Source organism: Callorhinchus milii, unplaced genomic scaffold, assembly GCF_018977255.1.
Source record: "Callorhinchus milii isolate IMCB2004 unplaced genomic scaffold, IMCB_Cmil_1.0 Scaffold11, whole genome shotgun sequence".
In the NCBI taxonomy this organism is placed as follows: domain Eukaryota; kingdom Metazoa; phylum Chordata; class Chondrichthyes; order Chimaeriformes; family Callorhinchidae; genus Callorhinchus; species Callorhinchus milii.
In genome coordinates, this window is record NW_024704752.1 from 7539742 (window position 1) to 7562299 (window position 22558).

The 22558-nt window shown below is 40.4% G+C and overlaps 1 protein-coding gene across 4 annotated transcripts; it reads left to right on the forward strand.

Annotated features, from left to right (window-relative positions):
- The first annotated feature begins 549 nt into the window (after window positions 1-549).
- On the forward strand, window positions 550-21714 carry LOC103179809. 4 transcript variants are annotated; one of them, XM_042339339.1, is made up of 10 exons: window positions 550-626; window positions 3725-3967; window positions 5619-5771; window positions 8062-8210; window positions 10289-10429; window positions 11006-11103; window positions 15966-16107; window positions 16580-16686; window positions 17311-17420; window positions 21543-21714. In XM_042339339.1, the coding sequence occupies exons 2-10, from the start codon at window positions 3728-3730 to the stop codon at window positions 21552-21554; spliced, it is 1152 nt and encodes a 383-aa protein (XP_042195273.1). In that variant the 5' UTR covers window positions 550-626; window positions 3725-3727; the 3' UTR covers window positions 21555-21714. The 4 variants fall into 4 exon arrangements, with proteins under 4 accessions (XP_042195273.1, XP_007893444.2, XP_042195272.1 ...); XM_007895253.2 differs by having other exon boundaries at window positions 3761-3967; XM_042339338.1 differs by lacking the exon at window positions 550-626 and having other exon boundaries at window positions 3588-3967.
- Window positions 21715-22558: the final 844 nt, after the last annotated feature.

Sequence of the window (22558 nt, forward strand, 5' to 3'; positions counted from 1 at the left end):
CAATCCCTTTCACTCAGCAGTAAACCAGTAATCACCAGTAGTGTCATTCACCAGATAATACCTTAAAATCTGATATGTTTGGATAAACCCCTGTAATTAATAATCTTAAATTCCAAGGACGAACCAATTTGACTTGTGAAGGGTTCAAATACCAAGGTAAAGTAAAAGTTGGAAACAATTAGGGAAGTGATAGGAAGGTGATTAATTTAAGTGATCAACTTTTAAGTTTATAAAATAAGTAATAACTTTGCAAAAGATATCCGAACATCCCGATCGTAGACTCTTTGAAGTTGCAACAAAGTTTGTTTTTACTTTAAATCAAAAAGTCATGATACCATTTACTTTAATAGTAATTACTTTATTTCTTTATCATTTCTTTCAGACTTATTAGTTAGTCATTATAATGGTATCACAACTGTTTTGGTCGCCCTATATATACTGTATATATACATTTAAAGAATACAATAACTGAAAGTTGACCTCTGTAGTTTGGAAGCGGTTCAGTAACTATAGCTACAGACACCAGAGAGAGGCAAACATTGTGTGTGTGTGTGCTCTCCTGGTTTGTTGAAGCTGTCCCTGGCTTGCTCGCTGCTGCAGATAATACGCACTGAACCCATTGCAAGGTAAGGTCTGAGTGAACAAGAGGCATACAAACAACCGGTGCAGAACCAATACCCGGCAAATCAGGAAAAGCAACATTTTTCTTTACAAGGGAATAATGAGCTTCGTAACTTTATTGGTTCACCCTCCCATTTCTTCTTCTCAGTGGGTTCTTTCCAATTGAGTGGTTGTTTTGACCTGTCAAACCCATTCTGTTAAACTCTGCGCTGAGACCCCTACAGTTCAGGTAAATACACTCTGGATCCACCAACTGACTGCAAGTTAATTACATTTTCACACTAACTGAGCTTGATATCTGGGAAGAGGGAACATCTGTGAATCCTAACTAACTTCACACATGTACAAATACTGCCAATGTGGCCTGGGGCACCTTGGGTCACCCAAGCCCTCTGTCCTGGGCATCATGAGTAAGCCTTGGGTGGTCAGCTGGTTGGATCACTCTAGTTCACCTTCTAACATCCTGCTACAATAATAGAGATGTTGACTGCAATTAATTCTGCATAGATTAGTCTACAACAGAGTGGAAAGCTTTGGGAATCTTAGAGCTAAAGTTGTCTGGTTCTTCCAAGCCATACTACACTTACTATATGCCATGTCTTAAATTACTGTATTCCAAAATATTATTTTCTAAAGAAATCTGTCTAATTTGTATTTGAATGAATCGATACTTCCTGCTTCCACCATCTCCCTAGGGAGCCTGTTCTATAGATTTACCATGATTTAGGTGAAAGGGTGGCATCAAATGTAGGTTACGTATGATAGGTGGTGGGGAAAGGGCTTTGCATGATCCCTTGAGTTTGCCTTTATTATCACTCAAACTTATTTAAAAAGGAGATCAGGTGACCCAAAGCACCTCCTTCATTTGAACCAATGCTGTGGTCCTTTGAATCTGAAGTTAGGATTTCTTTTAGTTAGTGATTTAATAGCAATTTGTAGAAGTTTCAAATAAAAGATAGGAGATTATATTTTTGGTCAACTAAATCCATTGAACAAATTGCGCAATGTTTTTCATTAGAAAATTTTTGTGTAATCCTGAAAGGTTTTTCCGAGGAATTCCTGCAACGAGAGTAAGGGTTTAGTATGTATGGAAATGTTTGTTTGGGTGAACATATTTATAACCTTACTGAAGGTTCTGGTATCACTTACTGTTTCTAACAGGCAGAAATCATACTTTTCCAGTTCTCCATGATTTACTGCTCAATATATATGTTTCCATTCTTTTTAAAAGGAGGCTTAACCAACACCTGACAAGAGGTGACATCCTAGATCAATCACAAAAAATATATTGGACCACTAATGCGATCTGTTTCTAATTACACTTGTGATTCAAACTGGCTTAGTTGGGAGCAGTCTCACCTTTGAGTCAGAAGGTTCTGGCTTCAAGCCCCACAATAGGACTTTGAATTCATAGAGTCTAGCCTGATATTCAAATTGTTGGAGGTCCATTTTTTGGACGAACTGAAGTCCCATCTTTGCTTGTTTGGGTTGGCGTTACAGATCCCACAGCACTATTCAAAAAGCGAAGAGAGTTTCTTTCTCCCAGTGTCCTGGCCAACAATTGCCCAAATAAAATTTGCCGCTCACTTTGTGGTTGTTTGTGGGACATTGCTGTGTGCAAATTGGCTGCTTCATTTTGCCCCAGGATCTTTAACATCCAACTGAGCAGGCAAGGTTTAATGTCCCATCTGAAAGACGGCACCTCCAACGATGCAGCGCTCACACCAGCATCACATTAGAGTGTCAGCCTGGATTGTGAGTTCAACGTCCTGACTTGGGGCTGGAACCCACACCCTGACTGAGAGGCAAGAGTGTTACCATCTGAATGAGCTACAGGACTCCACAAATGGAGTACTGGAATTGACGTCAGCAGAGATTTGCCAATCTCAAAGTCAGACATATTTGCTCACTGAACCGAGCCATTGAATCATCCAACCACATTATAACTTGGTTTTCCTGTGCAGGCAGGGACCACTACACTCCAGGACTCCACGGTTTTAAATACACTTAGGATCTGCAAATAGGATCTTTCATGTCAGGAGGGCGACTCAAAGTGGCCCTGCAAGATTTTCCCGTGGAGTGTAGTGACTGTGTATTTTGCAGGAGAATGCCAGAACGATCACATCGAGGGCTTTATGAAATGCTGCAGATTTGGCCGATGTACACATTGAATCGTATTGTGCTGGTGACCACATGCAGATGGGGACACAAGAAAACAAATACAGATGCGGCATGTGGATTCCATTAAAGCTGCAATTGAAGGGGAAAAGCATCACATTATACTATAAATACTAACGCTTGGGAAGGTGCATTGCTGCAGCCAAATAATCTAATTTGAACCAAAATAACCAATCATGCAGATCAATATGAAATTTTCATTTGCAGTAATTGTTGTATTGCAGTAAAGGGCATTTACCAGGGTTTTCCATTTTAATGCAGATCCATATAGTATCGGCGCTGCTTTGGCTCCCTGCTATCTTACATGTGAGTTGATTTAAGTTAGTCTGGAACTGGCTTGGAAATGGTTCCTTGCCCAGCACAAGTGTGATCTCGCCAAATGTAACACCCTTCCTCCGCCTTGCCGGCTGAGATCAGTTAACCAGACTCAGAGCCAGGCAGAGAACCTAGGAAATCTGTGCAGTTCGCTGTGCATGTGTGTGTGGGTGTATGTGCATATGTGTGGGGAGGGGGTTGGGTCATGTGCGTGTTTGTTTGTAGGTATGTGTGTATAGGCGTGTAGGTGTTTGAGTGCATGTGGGGGAGGGGGGGGGTCGATGTTTGCGAATGTGTGGGCTGGGTCAGTGTTGAGTGTGTGTGTGTGGGGGGGGGGGAGGGGATCATTTATGTGAGTTTGGGGGGTCAGATGTGTGTATATGTGTGTGTGGGGGGGGATGTGGATGTGTGTGTGTGGGGGGTGAGGGTGTGGATGTATGTGTATGGATTGGGATCATGTGTATGTAGGGGTATTGTGTGTGTTTATTTGGGGGGGGAGGATCAAATGTGTGTGTGGGTTGGTGCATAGTGTGGGTTGCTTTACGAGTCATCTTTTAAAACAAGTAAAACCCTTTTACACATACACACATAAACCCCTCTCCCCGGCCAGACGATGGGTTATGGACTTGGTTTGATCTACCTCCAGGACAGTTCAGGGAAGAACACGAAAAGCATGCGTGAAAAAAAGAAAAAACAGAAAACAGGTAAAAGGAACTCGGCAGTTGTTTCCGGTATCCTCCAAAAATTTTTGAACACTTACAAGCGGAACTGTGCTCAGAGTTTGTGCACCACAAGCCCAAAGCTGAGACAGGATCTGCGCAGATGCATTGAGAAGGGAGCGATCCTGACAAAGGTGATTAATATTCATTTGTATTTCTTTTGAAAAGAGTTTATGGAGTCCTGTAGCAGTGTGGTTGGCGTTCTCGCCTCACAAGCAAGAGGACCCAGGTTTAATTTCCTGGCGGAACAAAACCTTAAGCAAGTTTGCTTACTCCACACAACCTCTTCTACTTATCTAGCAATAAGTAGGAATCCAGGTGTTAGACGATCGGTGAATCGCTTTCTGGGGGTAATAATCCCTCAAAAAAAAATCCACTCAATCCACAACTCTTTGTGTGACACTGCTGTTCACAATTGGCTGTCGCATTTCGCCCACAAAATACACAGTCAATCTACTTTACAATATATTCTGTGAAGCGCTTTGAGACGTCTCAAAGACATGATAAGGTATTATATCAAAATGCAAGAATTATTAACATATTGGTGAACAAGCCATTCAGCTCATCTGAAGAAAGTAGCAAAAAGTAGGTGTAGAGCACACATGCATACATGCACACTAACACACCCATGCGCACACAAACTCATGGCATACACACACTCACATACATACTCACATGCGTGTGCAAACACACACTCATAAATACACACATACACGAGCAAAAGAGTGATATGCATAGGCGATATCGAACACTAACGGGAATTATTTCCTCCTCATTATAATTGGACAGCACCACAGTCGTTGCACCTGGGGCTTTTGAAATCTCAGCACCACACTGTGAAGAGCCACATCGTTCTCTGTTTTTTAAAAAAAACAACCCAACACAGGATCATGGATAACTTCAAAGATCGCAGAACACATGGCAGAAAAGCCACAAAGTTAAGGTTATAAATCCAACTCTAGGAAAACTGGAGGAAAGCATGACAAAGATTAAAAAACTCTTGTAAAGTGTCTGAGTACTAATTGAGAGGTGTGTGCCATTTGTGAGCTGAATGTTAGTTGCCCACATAAATGCTATTGAGTTCAATGTTGAAGGCAGTGGTGGAGTAGTTAAATACTTGCCTTGACCTGTAACTCTACTTGCAGGAGGTCTCTAACTTTATGCAATGAAACCGAAGACCATTACTTGTGCACAATATGTTCTTTAGACTACAACATAGCTTTTCTTTCTCCAGAAGTCCATTTAGAGGCAATTTACAAGTAATTTAGTAGCGCAAGAAATGTTAAGATTTAGACTGAATTTTATTTTTTTCCCCAATATATCTTAAAGGAAGAATTGATTCAGTTTTGCTGAACAGAATCCACATGAAGAAAGATCAATTGAAGGCATCTCAGTTCCAGGGTCATGCACAAGAATATGAGCCTTAAGCTTATAATAATAAAATCAATCCTTGCATTTGATATAGCACCAGTAGCATTGACATGTCTAAAACGGCTTTACAGGTAATTGCTGGGAATTGTAGTGGCTGTGTATTTTTAAGCAAACACAGCTGCCAATTTTTTTTGCACACAGGAATACGGCACAAACAGCCTTGAAGTGAATGTGCAATTTTATTCTGGGGGATTGTCAGCCATCACACCAGGAGAAATTCCTTTTTCTTTTCACAAAGCGCCAAGAGATCTTTAATGTCCACTTGAACAGGTAGTTGGCACCTCCAGCACTACAGTGAAGCCGGGAGCATTATGCAAAAGCAGCATTAACCATTTCTTTCTGATCTTTTCCCAGCTGATAGTTGCACGTCCTGAGGTGTCTGAGGATGATTCACTTCCAGTTTCTCTCAAGCCATTACTGATGACCATCCGAGAAGAGCGTTACATGCACGGAAAAGAGCTATGCGTCTGGGACGTTCCTCTGACCAACCAAGACATAGCAGAATTAGTGAGTAACATGGGCTGTTGTACTTATTGTAATAAATGGTTCACTGTTGGAGAGCAGTGTTGCAACTTACAAGACAAAAAGTAGATCACTGGGAGGAGAGAGTGAAGTTGAAAATCAGTTCAGATTCTATTAACGCTGATAAGTAAGATGTATTCCAGACTCTATATGAGTGCTGCCACTCTGAACGTATCTATGATGATCAGCGATGCTTTATTTATTACTTGTAGCTTCCTCTGCAGGTTTGTGCTTTTTATTATTTCTGATTTCTTAAATTGATTCAGCGCTCCTTCATTTATTATCACCCAAATACTTGGCATGAAATAATAATATAAAAATCCCTGCAGTTGAAATGCTATAAAATGCAGAGTTAATTTAGACCAGGGTGCAATTTCTCCCTGAGGGACCGTAAGTTAGCGAGAGAAAATTGAGTAGCTTGCGGGGGACTGTGTCCACAATTTCTTACCTGCTCAGTTTCTGATCTTAACAGTACAGAGATCTGGTAATTCATCATTGAGATGTGGGGAAGATTTTAATGAAAGCTACCTCTGGTAGCTATTATACACTTCATAGTGGCTGTTTTCAAATTGTATTTCCTTCCCTGAAGCCTTTTTCCTCCTGAAGAGATTTAAGAAAAGAGAAGCATTTTCTCTTTCAAAAGTAACACGAAGAGCAAAGGTCGCCAAATGTGGAGAAGATATTCACGTCAATTTTCTTCACTCAGTCACTAGTATTCTTGCCTCTGGCAATTATAGAATAATAATCTTATAATAATCTTTACAGCACCACTCATGTTGAGAAGATATCTCAAAGCGCTCCACAGGATACACAAAAGTGTAATGACTTTGTATTTTGTAAGCGAAAGTGGCAGCTAATTTACATGGAACAGTGACTCACAACAGCAAAAAAAATATATTTGTATAGCGCCTTTCATGTAGAGAGGATGTCCCAAGGCGCTGGACAGTCAGTGTTTCAGACCCGAGCTGGGGGTCAGGATCAGGGAGGGTGGACGTCCAGGGGGGGAAGGGGTGATGTAAAATCCTGTGAAGTTCTTTGGGACATCAACCTGATGTGAAATGCATTAGATCAAATACAAGGATTATTATTATTAAAATTATTATTATCATTGTATTAAGTCACTGAGTCTGGCACATTCTGCCAACAGTAGAAGAACAGGAAGTGCTGGCCTGCTAAGCTGGTACATTTATCAACATTACCAATATTCAGATTGTCCAGCAGTTACCCCAAACCACACTCTGGGGTCCCGAAGTCTTGCCTCTTGCCAACCTGATCTAATACTTTCCAGAATTAGGTGAGCAGGATGTGTCTCTCCAGGGAGAGAGTGCACATCGCATTCCAACAATTTATCTCTGGGATTTCCACGTGTAGGTGGGTTGCGTGGAATTCTCAGTTTGGATTAAGTTTCTCATCAACAAAAACAACAAATTACATTTGTTTAGCTCCTTTCAGGTCCAGAGGACAACCCAAGGTGCTGGGCAGTCAGGTATTTAGACCTGAGCAGGATGTTGGGATTAGGAGGGGTGGAGGTCAGAGAGAGTAGGGTAGGGGGATGACTGAAGGTACGGTCGAAGAGGAGGGTTTTGAGCTGTGTCTTGAAGGAGACAAGGGAGAGAGCAAAGCGAGGGGACTGCGGAACTGTACTCTTAAGCATGGTGATGAGTTTCCTCATGTGTCAGACAGCTGGCTGACTAAAAAAAAGATTATCACACTTGTACAATGCCTACTTTTTGCATTAGAGATAGAAATATTCACAAATCTGCCAGTTGACATGTTCTTGAACTTCACCAGCAGCAGGCTGCCTATAAATAATCAAACACCTAGTTTTATTAAGGTTGCAGAAAGAAATGATTACTACCAGACCAAACCAAGCTTGCTCTGACAGCTCCACCGTTTAATTTACTTGAGCAGAAATCTGAAGCGTCCTTGAGTTGAGTGCACAAAATCAGAGAAAGATGTGACACTGTCTTCATAAATTCTGGGAGATCATCTCGCTGAGGCATTAATTCACCCCTTGTTCTTACTCACTGTTTTCAGGTGTAATAACCCCTCCTTCCCCCCCAAAATAAAAAATATTGCTCACTCAATCCACTACTCTTTGTAGGACACTGCTGTGCATTGGCTGCCACATTTCGTACACAAAATACGCAGACAATCCACTTTGCAACGTATTCTGTGAATGCTTTGAGATGTCTCAACTACGTGATAAGGTGCTATATCAAATGCAAAGATTATTATTATTATTGCTATTATTATTACTGTTGTAACATTGCAGGCAATAATTATAGAGCTCCACGGACGAACTTCCTACCCGTTTTCCAAAGTGGAACTGATGGATTGCGGGATCGATGCTTGGTCAGTGGAAAGATTTGGGAAAGCTGTCAATTTCAGTGTGTTGATTTGCATTGTCCTGGACTATAATGAGTAAGTAAACAACTCGCATTCACACTGGCACTAATTTGAATACGCGCTCCTGCAGTTTTTTATTAAATAACAATAATAATTTGGTCACTCAATCCACGACTGTTTGTGGGACACTGCTGTACGCAATTGGCTGCCGCAATTCGCCCAGAAAATATACAGTCAATTCACTTTGCAGTATACTTTGTGAAGCGCTTTGAGACGTCTCAAAGACATGATAAGGCGCTATATCAAATGCAAAGATTACAAGTGCCCAAGCATTTTATAAGTCCTCAAAGTTGTTGAAGTCGCTGTCAAGATGGAAAATGAACCATGAAGATCCAGAGGACCACAGATTTGAACCCGGACTGTGAGAATGGTTCTCGGACCCCATTGGTTAGTACCGAGGGAGGGTGGGGACAGGAGGTAGCAAAATCAGCCAGGATTCCCACCCTTGATTTGTACGGTAGTGAGTGCAGCAGGGAAAGCCTACCTTGGTAGATGTCTGGTGAAAATAAAACTGACCTCGTCTGTAACTGATTTCATCCACAGCTAAATAGCTTCCCAGCAGTCACTGTCTAAGCTCACACATGAAGACTGATGACGTGAGTAAGTTACTAAATAAAGAGCTTGTGGGATTGTATTTCCTTGAGAATTGGGACGCTCTCCTGATGTGAAAGGCGCTACATGTATATTAATGCAATTTTATTGTTATTGAAAATCTCAAGGTAATACCAAAATGCAACTGGGTCAGATGTCTTGTAGACATTCCATTCTTTTTGTTTCTTCATAAGACATGTTCTACTGAGAGCTACTTGTGTTAATCCTTGATCTTAAAGTACTGGAGTTTGACTACACTGGAGTCCTATAGCGAAGCGGTTAGCGCACTCACCTCGCAACTGAGAGGACCCAGGATCGATTTCCAGGCGGTGCAAAATCTTAGGCAAATTTCCTTACTCCACAAGCCTCTGTTTACCCAGCAATAAATAAGAACCTGGTTGTAGTCGATTGGCAGGTCGCTTTCCGTTGGAAATAATCCCTCCAAAAAAAATAATCATTCACAACTGTGTGTGGGACATTGCTGTACGCAATTGGCTGCCGCGTTCGCCCACAAATGTACAGTCAATTCACTTTACAGTGTGTTCTGTAAAGCGCTTTGGGACGTCCTCCCGACGTGAAAAGCGCTATATCAAATGCAAGGATTATTATTATTCTGTGAGGCGCTTTGAGAAGTCTCACCGACGTGATAAGGCACTATATCAAATGCATGGATTATTACATTGGGGTGGAAATGGGGTAAATCAGCAGGGAAGTGTACAATAAAACATTTGAGTGGCAGAATATTCATGCAGTTGGGGATTAAATTAAATTAGTATTTTAAGGAGATAAAAATTCAAGTAAAGGGAATTTGGCAAACGCTGGATTGGTATCTGATGCCAGGACATTGGAAATAGCTACTGCAGTTTTCTTTCAATCTTTTCAAAACAAAATCAGAAGCAAGACACTGGTCTTGTTAGCTTGGCAGCTCCTATGAAAAACATGTTGGAATTTATGGTAAGGGAAGCTATACAACCACATTTAATGAGCATCAGGTCCAGGCCAAGATGGATTTATGAAAGGCAGGACATGTCATATAAATTCATATGATTTGGTTGAGAGTTATCAGATAGTTGTAATGCAGTTGACATTACACTATTATAATATTAATAATAATAATAATACTTGCATTTGATATAGATCCTTATCATGGCATTGAGACATCTCAAAGCGCTTCACAGAATATACTGTAAAGTGAATTGACTGTGTATTTTGTGAGTGAAAGGTGGCAGCCAATTGTGCACAGCAGTGTCCTACAAACAGCCAAGAATTGAGTGACCAACCTCAGTAGGTGTTCTGCCAATCGACTTAACAACCATGTTCCTACTGCTAGGTAAACAGAGGCGTGTGGAGTAAGGAAACTTGTCCAACATTTCTCCCTGCCGGGAATATCACAGATCTCTCACTTGCGAGGCGAATGCTCTAACCACTACAGGACTCCAGTTAAAGCAGCGAAATGCCATTATATACTTTGCTTATCGATCAACCCAGTAATATTTCTTCAGGATTGCCATTGATGGACTCAGAGGTCTCTGTCATGGTCTGGAAGGGAACACTCGCTTGTTAACACTGAGTATGTGCTATTGCAATCTGGGACCTGCAAGTGGACCATTACTGGGAAATCTTGTCACCAAAACTGCCATTAGGTAGGTAATGAAAACCTTTCTTAAAGGGAACTTTATAACTTAACTGTAGCCAATGCTGTCATTGTATAAAACACAGTAACAATACAACCTGAATGCAATTTTACATACAATAATGATGTACAGCACAGCAGTGTCCCACAAACAGTCGTGGTTGACAGACCATATTTTTTGGGGTCACAAAGCCAGGTTCCTACTTACTGCTAGGTAAACAGAGGCATATGGAATAACAAAACTTGTCTAAGGTTTTGCCCTTGGCCATGGAATGAACCTGGGTCTTCTTGCTTGAGAGGCAAGCATGATACCCTATGGGACTCCCCTTCACACTGCAATAAATTCCTGTGAAGCAATTTGCGAAGACCTCTCAGCGTGAAAGGGGCATATCATTTACAAGGATTATTAATATTTTTAGATGATGAATTCGAAATTCTAAAACGTTAAAAGGGAGGAGGTGAGGTGGAGGGGAGGGGGGAAGATCAGGGAAATGGAAGAGGCACAGCAAGATAAATGGCTTCATTTTGTGTTGGAATTATAATGTTTCTAAATTATTGCTGATCCGTTGATTTCTGTTTGGCGCAGAGATGTGTTTCTGGATGGCAATGACTTGCAGTGTGAAGGAGCCAGCAAACTTATTGAGCCCATTGCACAGCAGGCAGGGACCGAGGCTCAAAGCAAAGGTAATCCATCTTTACCAATGGAGCAGGACTTGTTGAATGTCTGACGGAGCTATCACTGGCACCCCCTTACCCTCTTCTCCCCCCGTCTGTAGGGATTCCCATAAGTACATAAGAACATAAGAATTAGGAGCAAGAGTAGGCCATTCGGCCCCTCTAGCCTGCCTCGCCATTCAATAAGATCATGGCTGATCTATTCTAACTCCACCTACCCGCCTTATCCCCATATCCCTTAATCCCTTTATCCACAAGAAATCTATCAATCTCAGTCTTGAATATGTTCAAGGACTGAGCATCTACAGCCCTTTGGGGGTAGAGAATTCCATAAATTCACTACTCTCTGAGTGAAGAAATTTTTCCTCAACTCAGTGCGAAAGGGCTTACCCCTAATTTTAAGACTGTGACCCCTGGTTATAGTTTCTCCAACCAGGGGAAAAAGTCTCCCACTATCTATTCTGTCGTGCCCCTTAATAATCGATCACCTCTCATTCTTCTATATTCTAGAAAATATAGGCCTAAATTGCTCAACCTATTCTCATCACTCATCCCCCTCATCCCTGGTACCAACCCAGTTAATCTACGCTGTACCCCCTCCAAGACGAGTACATCCTTTCTTAAACAAGGAGACCAAAACTGCATACAATACTCTAGGTGTGGCCTCACCAGGGCCCTATACAGTTGCAGCAATACTTCCCTACTCTTATATTCTAACCTTTTTGTAACAAATGCCAACATACCGTTAATCTTCCTAATTGCTTGCTGTACCTGCAAACTAACTTTTGGTGACTGGTATACAAGGACGCCCAAGTCCCTCTGAACGCTAAGACTATCTAGTTTCTCCCCTTCTAAAAATAATCTGTTCTACTATTTTTGCCACCTAGGTGGATGACTTCACACTTCCCTACATTATACTTCATCTGCCACCTATTTGCCCACTCATCTAGCCTATTTATATCTCGTTGCATTTTTTNAGTGTCATCCTCGGTGTTTACTCTCCCTCCTAGTTGTGTCATCCGTGAATTTGGATACATTAAGTTCGATGTCCCCATCTAGATTGTGGATGTAGATTGTAAATAGTTGAGGCCCAAGCACTGATCGTTGTGGCACTCCACTAGTCACATCCCGCCAATCTGAGAAGGACCCGTTTATCCCTACTCTTTTTGTTCCCGTTAGCCATTCTTAAATCCATGCTAATATATTCCCCTTAATTCCATGGGCCCTAATCTTGTGGATCAACCTTTTATGCGGCACCTTATCGAATGTCTTTTGGAAATCTAAATACACTACATCCACTGATTCCCCCTATCTAATCTACTTGATATGTCCTCAAAAAAATCTAAAAGATTTGTTAAGCATAACTTCCCTTTTGTTGACTCTGTCTAATCACATTGTGATCCTCTAAGTATCCACTATGACATCCTTAATTAAGGATTCTAGAATTTTTCTGACCACCGATGTCAGACGAACTGGTCTATAGTTCCCCATCTTTTCTCTCCCACCCTTCTTAAATAGTGTGTGACGTTTGCGATCTTCCAATCAATGGGAACTGTTCCAGAATCCAAAGAATTTTGGAAGATCAGACACAAGGCCACCACTATCTCATGAGTTACCTCTTTTAAAACCCTAGGATGCAGACCATCAGGTCCAGGGGACTTGTCACTTTTTAATGCCAACAATTTCCCTAGCAGCATTTCTTGGCTAATGTAAATTTCCCTAAGTTGCTCCCTATCATTAGCCCTTTGGTTCATCTCTATTTCTGGTAAACTTCTTGTGTCTTCTAACGTGAGGACAGAAGCAAAGTATTTATTTAGGGACTTTGCCATATCCTTATCCACCATTATAATTCCTCCTGTCTCTGCCTGTAATGGACCCACATTTACTTTTGCTAGCCGAATCCTCTTGATGTATTTATAAAAACTCTTACAATCTGTCTCAATGTTCCTAGTTAGTTTGCCCTCATAATCCATTTCTCACTCTTAATGAGCTTTTTGGTTTTCCTTTGTTGCTAAACACTCCCAGGTTTGCTACACTTTTTGGCAGTTTTATAGGCCTTTTCTTTTAGTTTTATACTTTGTCTAACCGCTCTAGTTAGCCACGGATGAACTGCTTTCCCTGTGGTACTCTTATTCCTCAAGGGAATATGTGACCGCTGAGAATTCTGCACTTAAACATTTGCTACTGTTGATCTATTGTCATATCCATTAATCTAATTCCCCAGTCTATTTTAGCTGATTCCTCCCTCATACCTGCAAAGTTAGCTTTACTTAAATTTAAGACCCTTGCTTCGGATTTGACTACATCGCTCTCTAACTTAATACTAAATTCTATCGTGTTATGATCACTCTGCCCTAGAGGAGCCTTAATATCTATATTATCGACTAGCCCTGTTTCGTTACACAAAACAAGGTCTAATATGGCCTGTCCCCTAGTTGGTTCCTCAGCATACTGTTCCAGTAAACTATCTCTCATACACTCTATAAACTCCTCCTCTACCCTACTTTTACCAATTTGTTTTTTCCAATCTATGTGAAGATTGAAATCACCCACTATTACTGTATTACCTTTGCAATACGCTCCTCTAATTTCCTGATTAATACCCTGCGCTATGCTGTGATCACTGTTTGGGGGTCTATAAACTACTCCCACTAATGTTTTCTGCCCCTTGTTATTTTGTAATTCTACCCATACCCTCTCTACATCCTGGTTATCTGATTTGAAATCTTTCCTCTCTACTGTTTTTATTCCATCCTTTATTAGCAAGGCTACCCCACAGGGTTATCCCGCAAACAAGGCAATGATTAATTCATCTGGAGGGTTGTTAGCTGGGACACTGGGAGAAACTCCCTTCTTTTATTTTGATCAGTGGCCTGGGATCTTTAATATCTAACCATCTAATCTTTAACATCTTCCCTCAAGACTTATTGCCTCAAGGCTAATATCCCGTGGCTTCTGCAATTAAATTTATATCAAGAGACAGCTGTATTGTTTGAGATCAAACAAAGCAATATTATTCAATTATTTCCAAGCCCTTGTGGAACTCTATTTACCCAAAGAATGTGGCAACGTGTCATAGAAATAATCTGTAATCTTAATTTCCTCTAACCAATCAAGTGTGTGCAGGAAAGATATAATGTTTATTTTACTGTGTAAATGTTTTATTCTGTAGCAGGTTTGGCAGGACAGTTCTTGGAATGCTTCAGTAAGAGATTAACGTTTTACTGACCACAACCTTTCTACTACCCCTCCCTGGACAGTTTTCAGTGGACAAACCAGTCAGTACTTTGCACCCTGGTTTAAATCTACAAATCTCTTCACACCCTTCAGCACCTCCTTATCACTCTGATTTTCCCCATTCCTCTACTCATCCTGTCCCCCCCAGCTTAGCTACCTTAGGCTTGCTGTGTGGCCATCGGTGATGGAACTTTCAGGATCGATGCCCCCAACGTCTGGAATTCCCTCGATCCACACTTCCACCTGGCCCCCTCTAACCATCTTCAAATTCCACCTTAAAACTCACCTCTTCAACTCCGTCTGAGGTCACCCCCACCTCAAAACCATTGTCTTAAAATTTCAGAGCACCCAAATTGTGCTGCAATAATCAAAAGAACAAAGAACAATAGTCCTTGTGTTGTTGAGACATCTCAAAGCGCTTCGCAGAATATATTGTAAAGTGAATTGACTGTGTATTTTGTGGGTGAAATGTGACAGCCAATTGTGCAAAGCCATGCCCCACAAACAGTTGTGGATTGAGTGACCAAATTATTATTACTATTTTTTCGAGGGGATTATTACCCCTTGGAAAGCAATCCGACAATCGACTAACAACCGTGTTCCTACTTATTGCTAGGTAAACAGAAGTATGTGGAGTAAGGATCCAGGGGATCAAAATTGGATCCTCATGCTTGCAAGGCGAGCACTCTAACCACTATGCTGTGGGACTCCACTAATAATAATAATAATTAATCTCATGGGAATGTCTCAAAATGCTTTGCAGTTTCTTCTGTAAAGTAGAGTGGCTGTGTATTTGTAGACCAATACTGGAGTTGCTTTGCACAGAAATATCCCTCTAACAGCCATGAAGTAATGAATCAGTTTTTAATTGGGGGATTGTTGGTCAGGACAACAGGAGGAATTCCCTTCTCTTTTGCAAAACACGCAGTAACACCGCTTTACAGTGCGACGTCTCGAAAGTGTGATGAGGAGCTAAGTGCAGTTTTGGTTTCCTTATCTAAGACAGGATATACTCGCCTGAGAGGGTTGCAATGTAGGTTCACTAGGTTGGTTCCTGAGATGAGGGGGTTGACCTACGAGGAGAGGTTGAGTAGACGAGGCCTATATTTTCCAGAATATAGAAGAATTAGAGGTGATCTTATAGAAACCTATAAGATTCTTAAGGGTCTTGACCAGGGTAGATATTGTGAGACTGTTTCCCCTGGTTGGAGAATCTAAAACTAGGCGTCATAGTCTCAGGATTAAAGGTTAGCCCTTTAGAACTGAGTTGAGAAAACATTTCTTCACTCAGAGGGTAATGAATTTATGGAATTCTCTACCCCAGAAGGCTGTGGATTCTCAGTCCTTGAACATATTCAAGACTGAGATTCATAGATATTTAAAAATTAAAGGGATTAAGGGATATGGAGATAGGGCAGGTAAATGGAATTAGTTTAAAAGATCAGCCATGATCTTATAAAATGGCAGGGCAGGCTTGAGGGGCTGAATGGCCTACTCCTGCTCTTGTCTATTTCTTATGTTCTTATGTTCTAATAAAGGCACGGCTCCAAACATAACCCTCTAAAGAGAAAATTGGTCGATAGAAAGAATTGAGGTAAAGATACTTTGAGGAAACCTGTCAAATTACTCTTTAGTTAATAAAGGAAAAAGGAGCAGGAAAGAGCTCCCAGAAGTCGCTTCCTGGGTATCCAAGCTTCACCTGGCAGATAATGGCATTGACGGAAGAGGAAAGGATGGAAACATAGCGCCAATGCAATTTACTCAAATGGTGTGTCAGTAAGTATTGAAGAGGGGGGAGGTGAGGGGGTGGGGTGAGGGGGCGTGGTGAGGGGGTGGGGTGAGGGGGGGTGGTGGTAAAAGAGACCGAAAATGCAATCAGAGGTAAGTCTTAAGGAGAACTATGAAATTGTGGAGGGAAGGGTGAGGTCTGACTCTGGGGTGGAATTCCAGAGAGTAGGGCAGTATAAACTAAATACGCAGAATTACACCTTTAATCCCTTCATCAGTAATGAAAATTAGAGGCTTGAAGGGTATGGGGATAAGGTAAGCAGGATGTGTACCTTCAGGGAGAAAGTGTCCATTCCATTCCAACAATCTATCTCTGAAATTTCCATTTGTAGGTGTGATTCATGGAATTCTCATTTTGGTTTGGATACCCTTAAGCATGGTAGATGGGTTTCCGCATGTGTCAGACACAAAATATTCTTAGGATTCTTTGTCTTCTAAATGGTATTTGTCTTTCACTCAGGCTGATCAGGTTTTCAAACCATTTGACTGAATTGGACTTGGATGACAATTGCCTAGGAGAGTTGTGTGGGAAAGAATTACTGAATGCCCTCAAGGAAAGAAAGGAAGGTATTTTTGACCCACCCCCACACCCATTTTACAATAATAATAAAAATCCTTGCATTTGATATCTTGCCTTATCACATTATTGAGATATCTCAAAGTGCTTCACAGAATATATTGTAAATTTGATTGACTGATATTTTGTGGCCAAGACTAAATTTAAATTCCTACTTGATTTACTCTCTTTATAAGCAACTTAGAAATTCTAACAATGTCTCTGTGTTGGCTAGAAAGGAATTAAATCTGGTATGAGTCTAGGCTGGGAATCCAGTGCAGGGCTAAGGGAGTGCTGCATTGTCAGAGGTACCATCCTTCAGAAAATTAGGTCCCATCTGCTTGTTCAAGTGGACGTTAAAGAACCTGTGGCACTGTTCAAAAAGAGAAGGCAGTGTCCTGGCCAACAATCCCCCAGATAAAATTCATGGCTCTTTGTGAGACATTGTTGTGCACAAATTGGGTCTTAAGTTAGCCTACAAATGCAGTCACAACACTTCACAGTAAAATCTTGTGCAGCGCTTTTTGAGACACCTCAATGACGTGATGCCTGCAAATGCACGGATTACTTATATTATTATTGTTAGAAGAAGAGCCTCACATAATACAAAAAGTATATCTCTTTCTTCTTCCCAGCAAAAATGCCAAGTTTGAAGATCAAAGTTACGGCTCAGATGAACGCAGACACTTTTAGCAAGATCGTGAAATGCAACAGAAAACTCAAGAAAGTCAAAAAGAAAAAGAAGGTATTAATCTCAAACCAAAACAAGAGCAATGTATTCTATTATATGAAGACCAGGAATAATTTAGAGAGGAAACTGACCGAATGTAATGATTTGGAGGAACTGAGTGATCCAACGCTGGATTGCGCTTTACGCCTATGGCATCAGCGGCCAACACATTCTTTATGGCTTCAATCTTAAGACCATTGATTTGAAAATCTAACATTGTGTGGAATGTGGGAAAATCCTTAAATTCAACCTTAACATGGTTTCTTTAAAAAAATTGTAAAAAAAAAACTGCCATCCAAATTAAGAAAGAATTTAAGATTTTTTCAAAATCCTGCCAGATCTTAAATCTTAAATTGAGGCATTTGAAGCTAAAACCTGGAGCAATTTTGTGCCATTGGTTTCTGATTGATTTACAGGATGAAAGATTATCTTTCTTTGTCTCGTTCTGTGTTTGAGCAGCCTAAAACCACCCCTACACCATTCAACAGGAAATCCCATGTCATAAAACTCTCTGCAACTTCGTAATTGCTGTGACAAATATTTCCAGTGTGTACATAATCCACACAGGTTCCAGGTTCAGCTCTGATCTGGGCTGGGTTTGCTAACATCAACCAGGAACAACAACAACAACAACAAAATTACATTTGTATAGCGCTTTTCATGTCGGGAGGACATCCCAAGGTGCTGGACAGTCAGAGTTTCAGACCCAAGCTGGGAATCAGGAGTTTGAATTTATGGATAGTGATGCTGTCAGCGTCTGAGGTGTGGAAGAGCTGAGGAGAGCCAACCAGGAGAGCCTCAGTCTTGTTGACGTTCAACTGAAGAAATTTAGCTCTCATCCAGGACTTGATGTCTGACAGACATTCTGTCAGGACAGCAGTGGTCCTGGAGTCAAGGGAGAGGCAGAGAGGTATAGTTGGGTATTATCCACATACATGTGGAAGTTGACCCCATGTCTGCAGATGATGTCACCAAGACGGAGCATATAGATATTGAAGAGAAGGGAATCAAGGACAGAGCCCTGAGGAACGCCGCATAAGACGGTGCGGGGGCTAGAGGAGAAACCGTTTGTGGAGTTGAAGTGCAGGCAGTGTGAGAGGTACGATCTGAACCAGTCAAGGACTGAGCCGTGGGGACACCCCCACGGCTGGGGACAGGAAAGGAAGGCAGCAGAGGCTCTGGAATCTGCATCAGTATCCAGGATTAGGGAGATTAAAGGTTCCAACTTCTCTTGCTTTGCATCCAGTGCACACATGTGGAAACTGAATCACGCCAAGATCAGGCTTGACTGAAATGTCAGTTAGTGTTTTAAAACTCATTTTAAAGGCTGACACATGGAAATTGTGCCCTTAGAATCCTAATAGAAGGGTCATTTGCCTACAAATACACAGTCACTACACTTCACTGTAGAATCCTGTGAAGCCCTTTGAGACATTTTGATGAGATGATAAGGCGCTATTTCAATTGCAAGGATTTTAATTATTACTATGTTTTTACAGTTTAAATCTATCCTTAGACGTACTTTCTAAGTGTTTTTCAGTGATGGTCAGCCAGACCAATAACTGCTGTATTAGATATGAATGGATGTTACTTGTTTTTAATACGTCTAAACTTCCTAAAATAGCTCCATTTTGCAGGAGGTTGATATTTTGTTCACCAGGTATTTTGTCAAGCCTTTTCCGAAAAGTCTTATTAACAGTCCCAGTTACACCACTGATTTTTGTTTTAATTATAATAATAATCCTTGCATTTGATATAGTGCTTTTCACATCATAGACGTCTCAAAGCGTTTCATAGAATAGACTGTAAAGTCAATTAACTGTATATTTATAATAATAATAATATATTTGTGGGCGAAATGCGGCAGCCAATTGTGCACAGCAGTGTCCCACAAACAGTCATGGATTGAAATGACCAATTTATTATTGTTTTCTTTGAGGGATTATTATCAGCCGTGTGGAGTAATAAATTGATGTTTGTTTTACATTGCCACATACATCTGCATTCAATTTATGAATCGATATATTTCCTGATCTTTTCAATTTCCTTATTTCTTATGTTGTAATCACTTGGGGGTAGCTACATCAATAATACTACATGTACAATCGAGTTGTTTTTTTTATGGTATCTGGTTTGTTACAGATTACTGTTCTATCTGTATGTACTTGTGAATCCTAGATTATTGGGATATTATTTCTCAATGTTACTTTTGCTGTTTGCAGTTGGTCTTTGCATCAATATCAATGTGTTTACAAATTGTCCACTGGATATATTTAGCTACAATTTTATGTTCAATCAGATGTTCTGATTGTGTTAGGGCTGGCGTGATAGCAATATGTAGTCAACTGTTCCTGCTGCTTGATGACATGTTTGGCATTTTGGATCAATGTTTCTCTCTATTTTCATAATAGCGGGTGGTAACATCTTGGTCTTGTGCTGATATTATGAGAGCTTCTGTTTCAGCTCTCAGATCTCCGTTAGTCAACCAGTTGTAGTTTTAGTTCATACCTTGGCCTTGTTCTTTTAATTTCTCTTGGAAATTGACCATGCATGTATCCATGTGTATTATTAATAATAATTATTATTAATAATAATAATACTAAAAAGAGTTTCACATCTTCTGGAGATGAGAAAGAGAATGAAATTGGTGAGAATAAAATTGGTGAGAATAACCAGCAACAAGAATTTATATTTATATAAAATATTCAGAATGTTTTATATCGGGAGGATGTCTCAAAGCCTTTACTTAACATTGCTGCCCTGGGAAACGGAGCTGACAGGGACGTGGAGAGGAAAGGAAGACAGCAACATATAAAAAGAAAATCTAAAAAGCTATCCTCAGTGCAAGCACCATTTTATAGTCAACTATTAAAATTCCCACGCATATTGTGGCCAAAGTCAACATTGTAAAAGTCTCTTCCAGGCTTTCCGAATCTCGAGTCATAATATCCTGACATTAGAGTGTTTTGCTTACTACTCAGCATAAGACATTACAGAAAGACACCGGAAATTATTTTTATCATGGTGTTTGTAAACTTCCATTCTATACTGTTGGTTTAGCACAGGGATGAGCAGAGCACATTTACATCACTAACTGTTAAAAAAACAGACGTGTCTAAAAAATGATTTTTCCCCACTTTACCCACCAGTCCATTACATGTTTCCCCATTAATCTCCCAATGATACAGACTCGCGCTGTGACAATGTCACTGTCCTATATAAAAAAAACCATCATGAACCAGAAAACATAGTAAACTGAGGCAAGCACAAATTGAACTTAACTCCAAAGCTGTTCCTTTGGTTATCAACTTGTAGGCAAGTGTGTCACTCTGCTCAGTTGGTAGCTGAGCATGCATGCTCTCTCCTCTGAGTCACAAGGTTGTGGACTCAAGCCCCACATCAGGGCTTTGAACTCATGGTCTAGGCTGACACTCCAATACAATGCTCTATATTGTTGGAGGTTCCTTTCTTCAGATGAGACATGGTGGACTTCAATTACTTGGGGGTACAGTTCGAAAAGAGAAGGGAGTTTCTCCCGGTGTCCTGGCCAACAATCCCCCCAAATAAAATTCACTTTGGTCGTGTTTGTGGACATTGTCTTGTGTAAATTGACTGCTATGTTCACCTATGAAATACACAGTCACCACACTTTACAATATATCTCGTAAAGCACATTGAGATGGCCTCCCGACATGAAAGGTGCAATTTCAAATGCAAGAATTATTATTCCTAACTAAGACTATTCCTATTCTGAACAATTCTTCACAATCTTAAATGTTTGAATAATCATCTTACTAATCTCATAGGCTGAGACTTCGGGACATTTGAGCTTTGATAATAATAATTGCATTTGATATAGCACCTTATATCTTTGAGATGTCTCAAAGCGCTTCACAGAATATACTGTAAAGTGGATTGACTGTGTATTTTTTGGGTGAAACGCGGTAGCCATATGCACATAGCAGTGTCCCACAAACAGTCATGGACTGAGTGACCAATTGTTTTGTTATCTAACTTTACATCAAACAAATTGAGGGATAGGTGCTGGGTGAAACACAAGCAAGAGCACCTGATTTATTCAGCTTGCGGACCTTTCTGTGAAACTTTATAATAATTAAACTACTTCTTGTTTTACAGCGAAAGAAATGAATATGAATGGAAGGATGAATCAATTAATCAGTATCTCCCAGATCACCTCTCCGGATGCCTTTTTTAAAACCACGGTGGAAACAGAGCCCCATCTCACTTATAAAAGATATTGTTTCTGCTCCAAAAGAGAAACGTTGAGGAAGAGTTCCTGTTTGAAAGGAAAAGCTAATATTAAACTCGTTTGCATTGAACGTTTGTCCATCTCTATACCACATCCATACTTCCAAGTATCTTGTGCTACAGTGCAAAATCTATCTCACAGACAGCCGATAAATAATAAAAATAATCCTTGCATTTGGTATAGCGCCTTTCACATAAGGAGGATGTCTCAAAAGGCTTCACAGGATATAGAGTAAAGCGGAGTGACTATGTGTTTTGTGCAATACGAAAACATAAAGTGTGCTAAAGTCCTTACCAAAATTGCACGCAAACATTTGTTTCCTTGAGACTTAATTTGTGGTGGACATTAGATTAAGGCCAAAGTAAACAGGCATAGATTGTCAGGAAGAATATAAAATATGTGAAAGTTGAAATAATACAATGGCTATGACATAAATTGGAGCCAATTTTCAGGGGAACTTTTAAAGTCTGTGCAAATTAAGTTGTCTATTAGTTGTACTTAAGCTTTTTCACACTATTAAACATTAAAAGAAAAGTGTTAGATATTCAAGCCAGTTGCACAGAGCCCTCCTCATCCCTCTCCTGTGAGAGAGGTCTTTGGGAAGAAAATATAATCCTGCTTCACATTGTCAAATTGTTTTAACCCTGGAAGCGATGTCAAACTGTCTCTTTTCACTGCAATAAAATGTGTGCTTAAAATTACAATAAAAACACAAATGAAATCTTAAAAATCACCTCATAAGAACAATTAGCCACTCAAACTGTAGCGTTTTTATTAATACAGTGCACATAACTTAATAATAGCAATAATAATGGTTTGACTGTAATGTGTGACATTCTAATGCAGTGCTGGGGGTGCAGTGCTTGTGAGACATAATCATCTG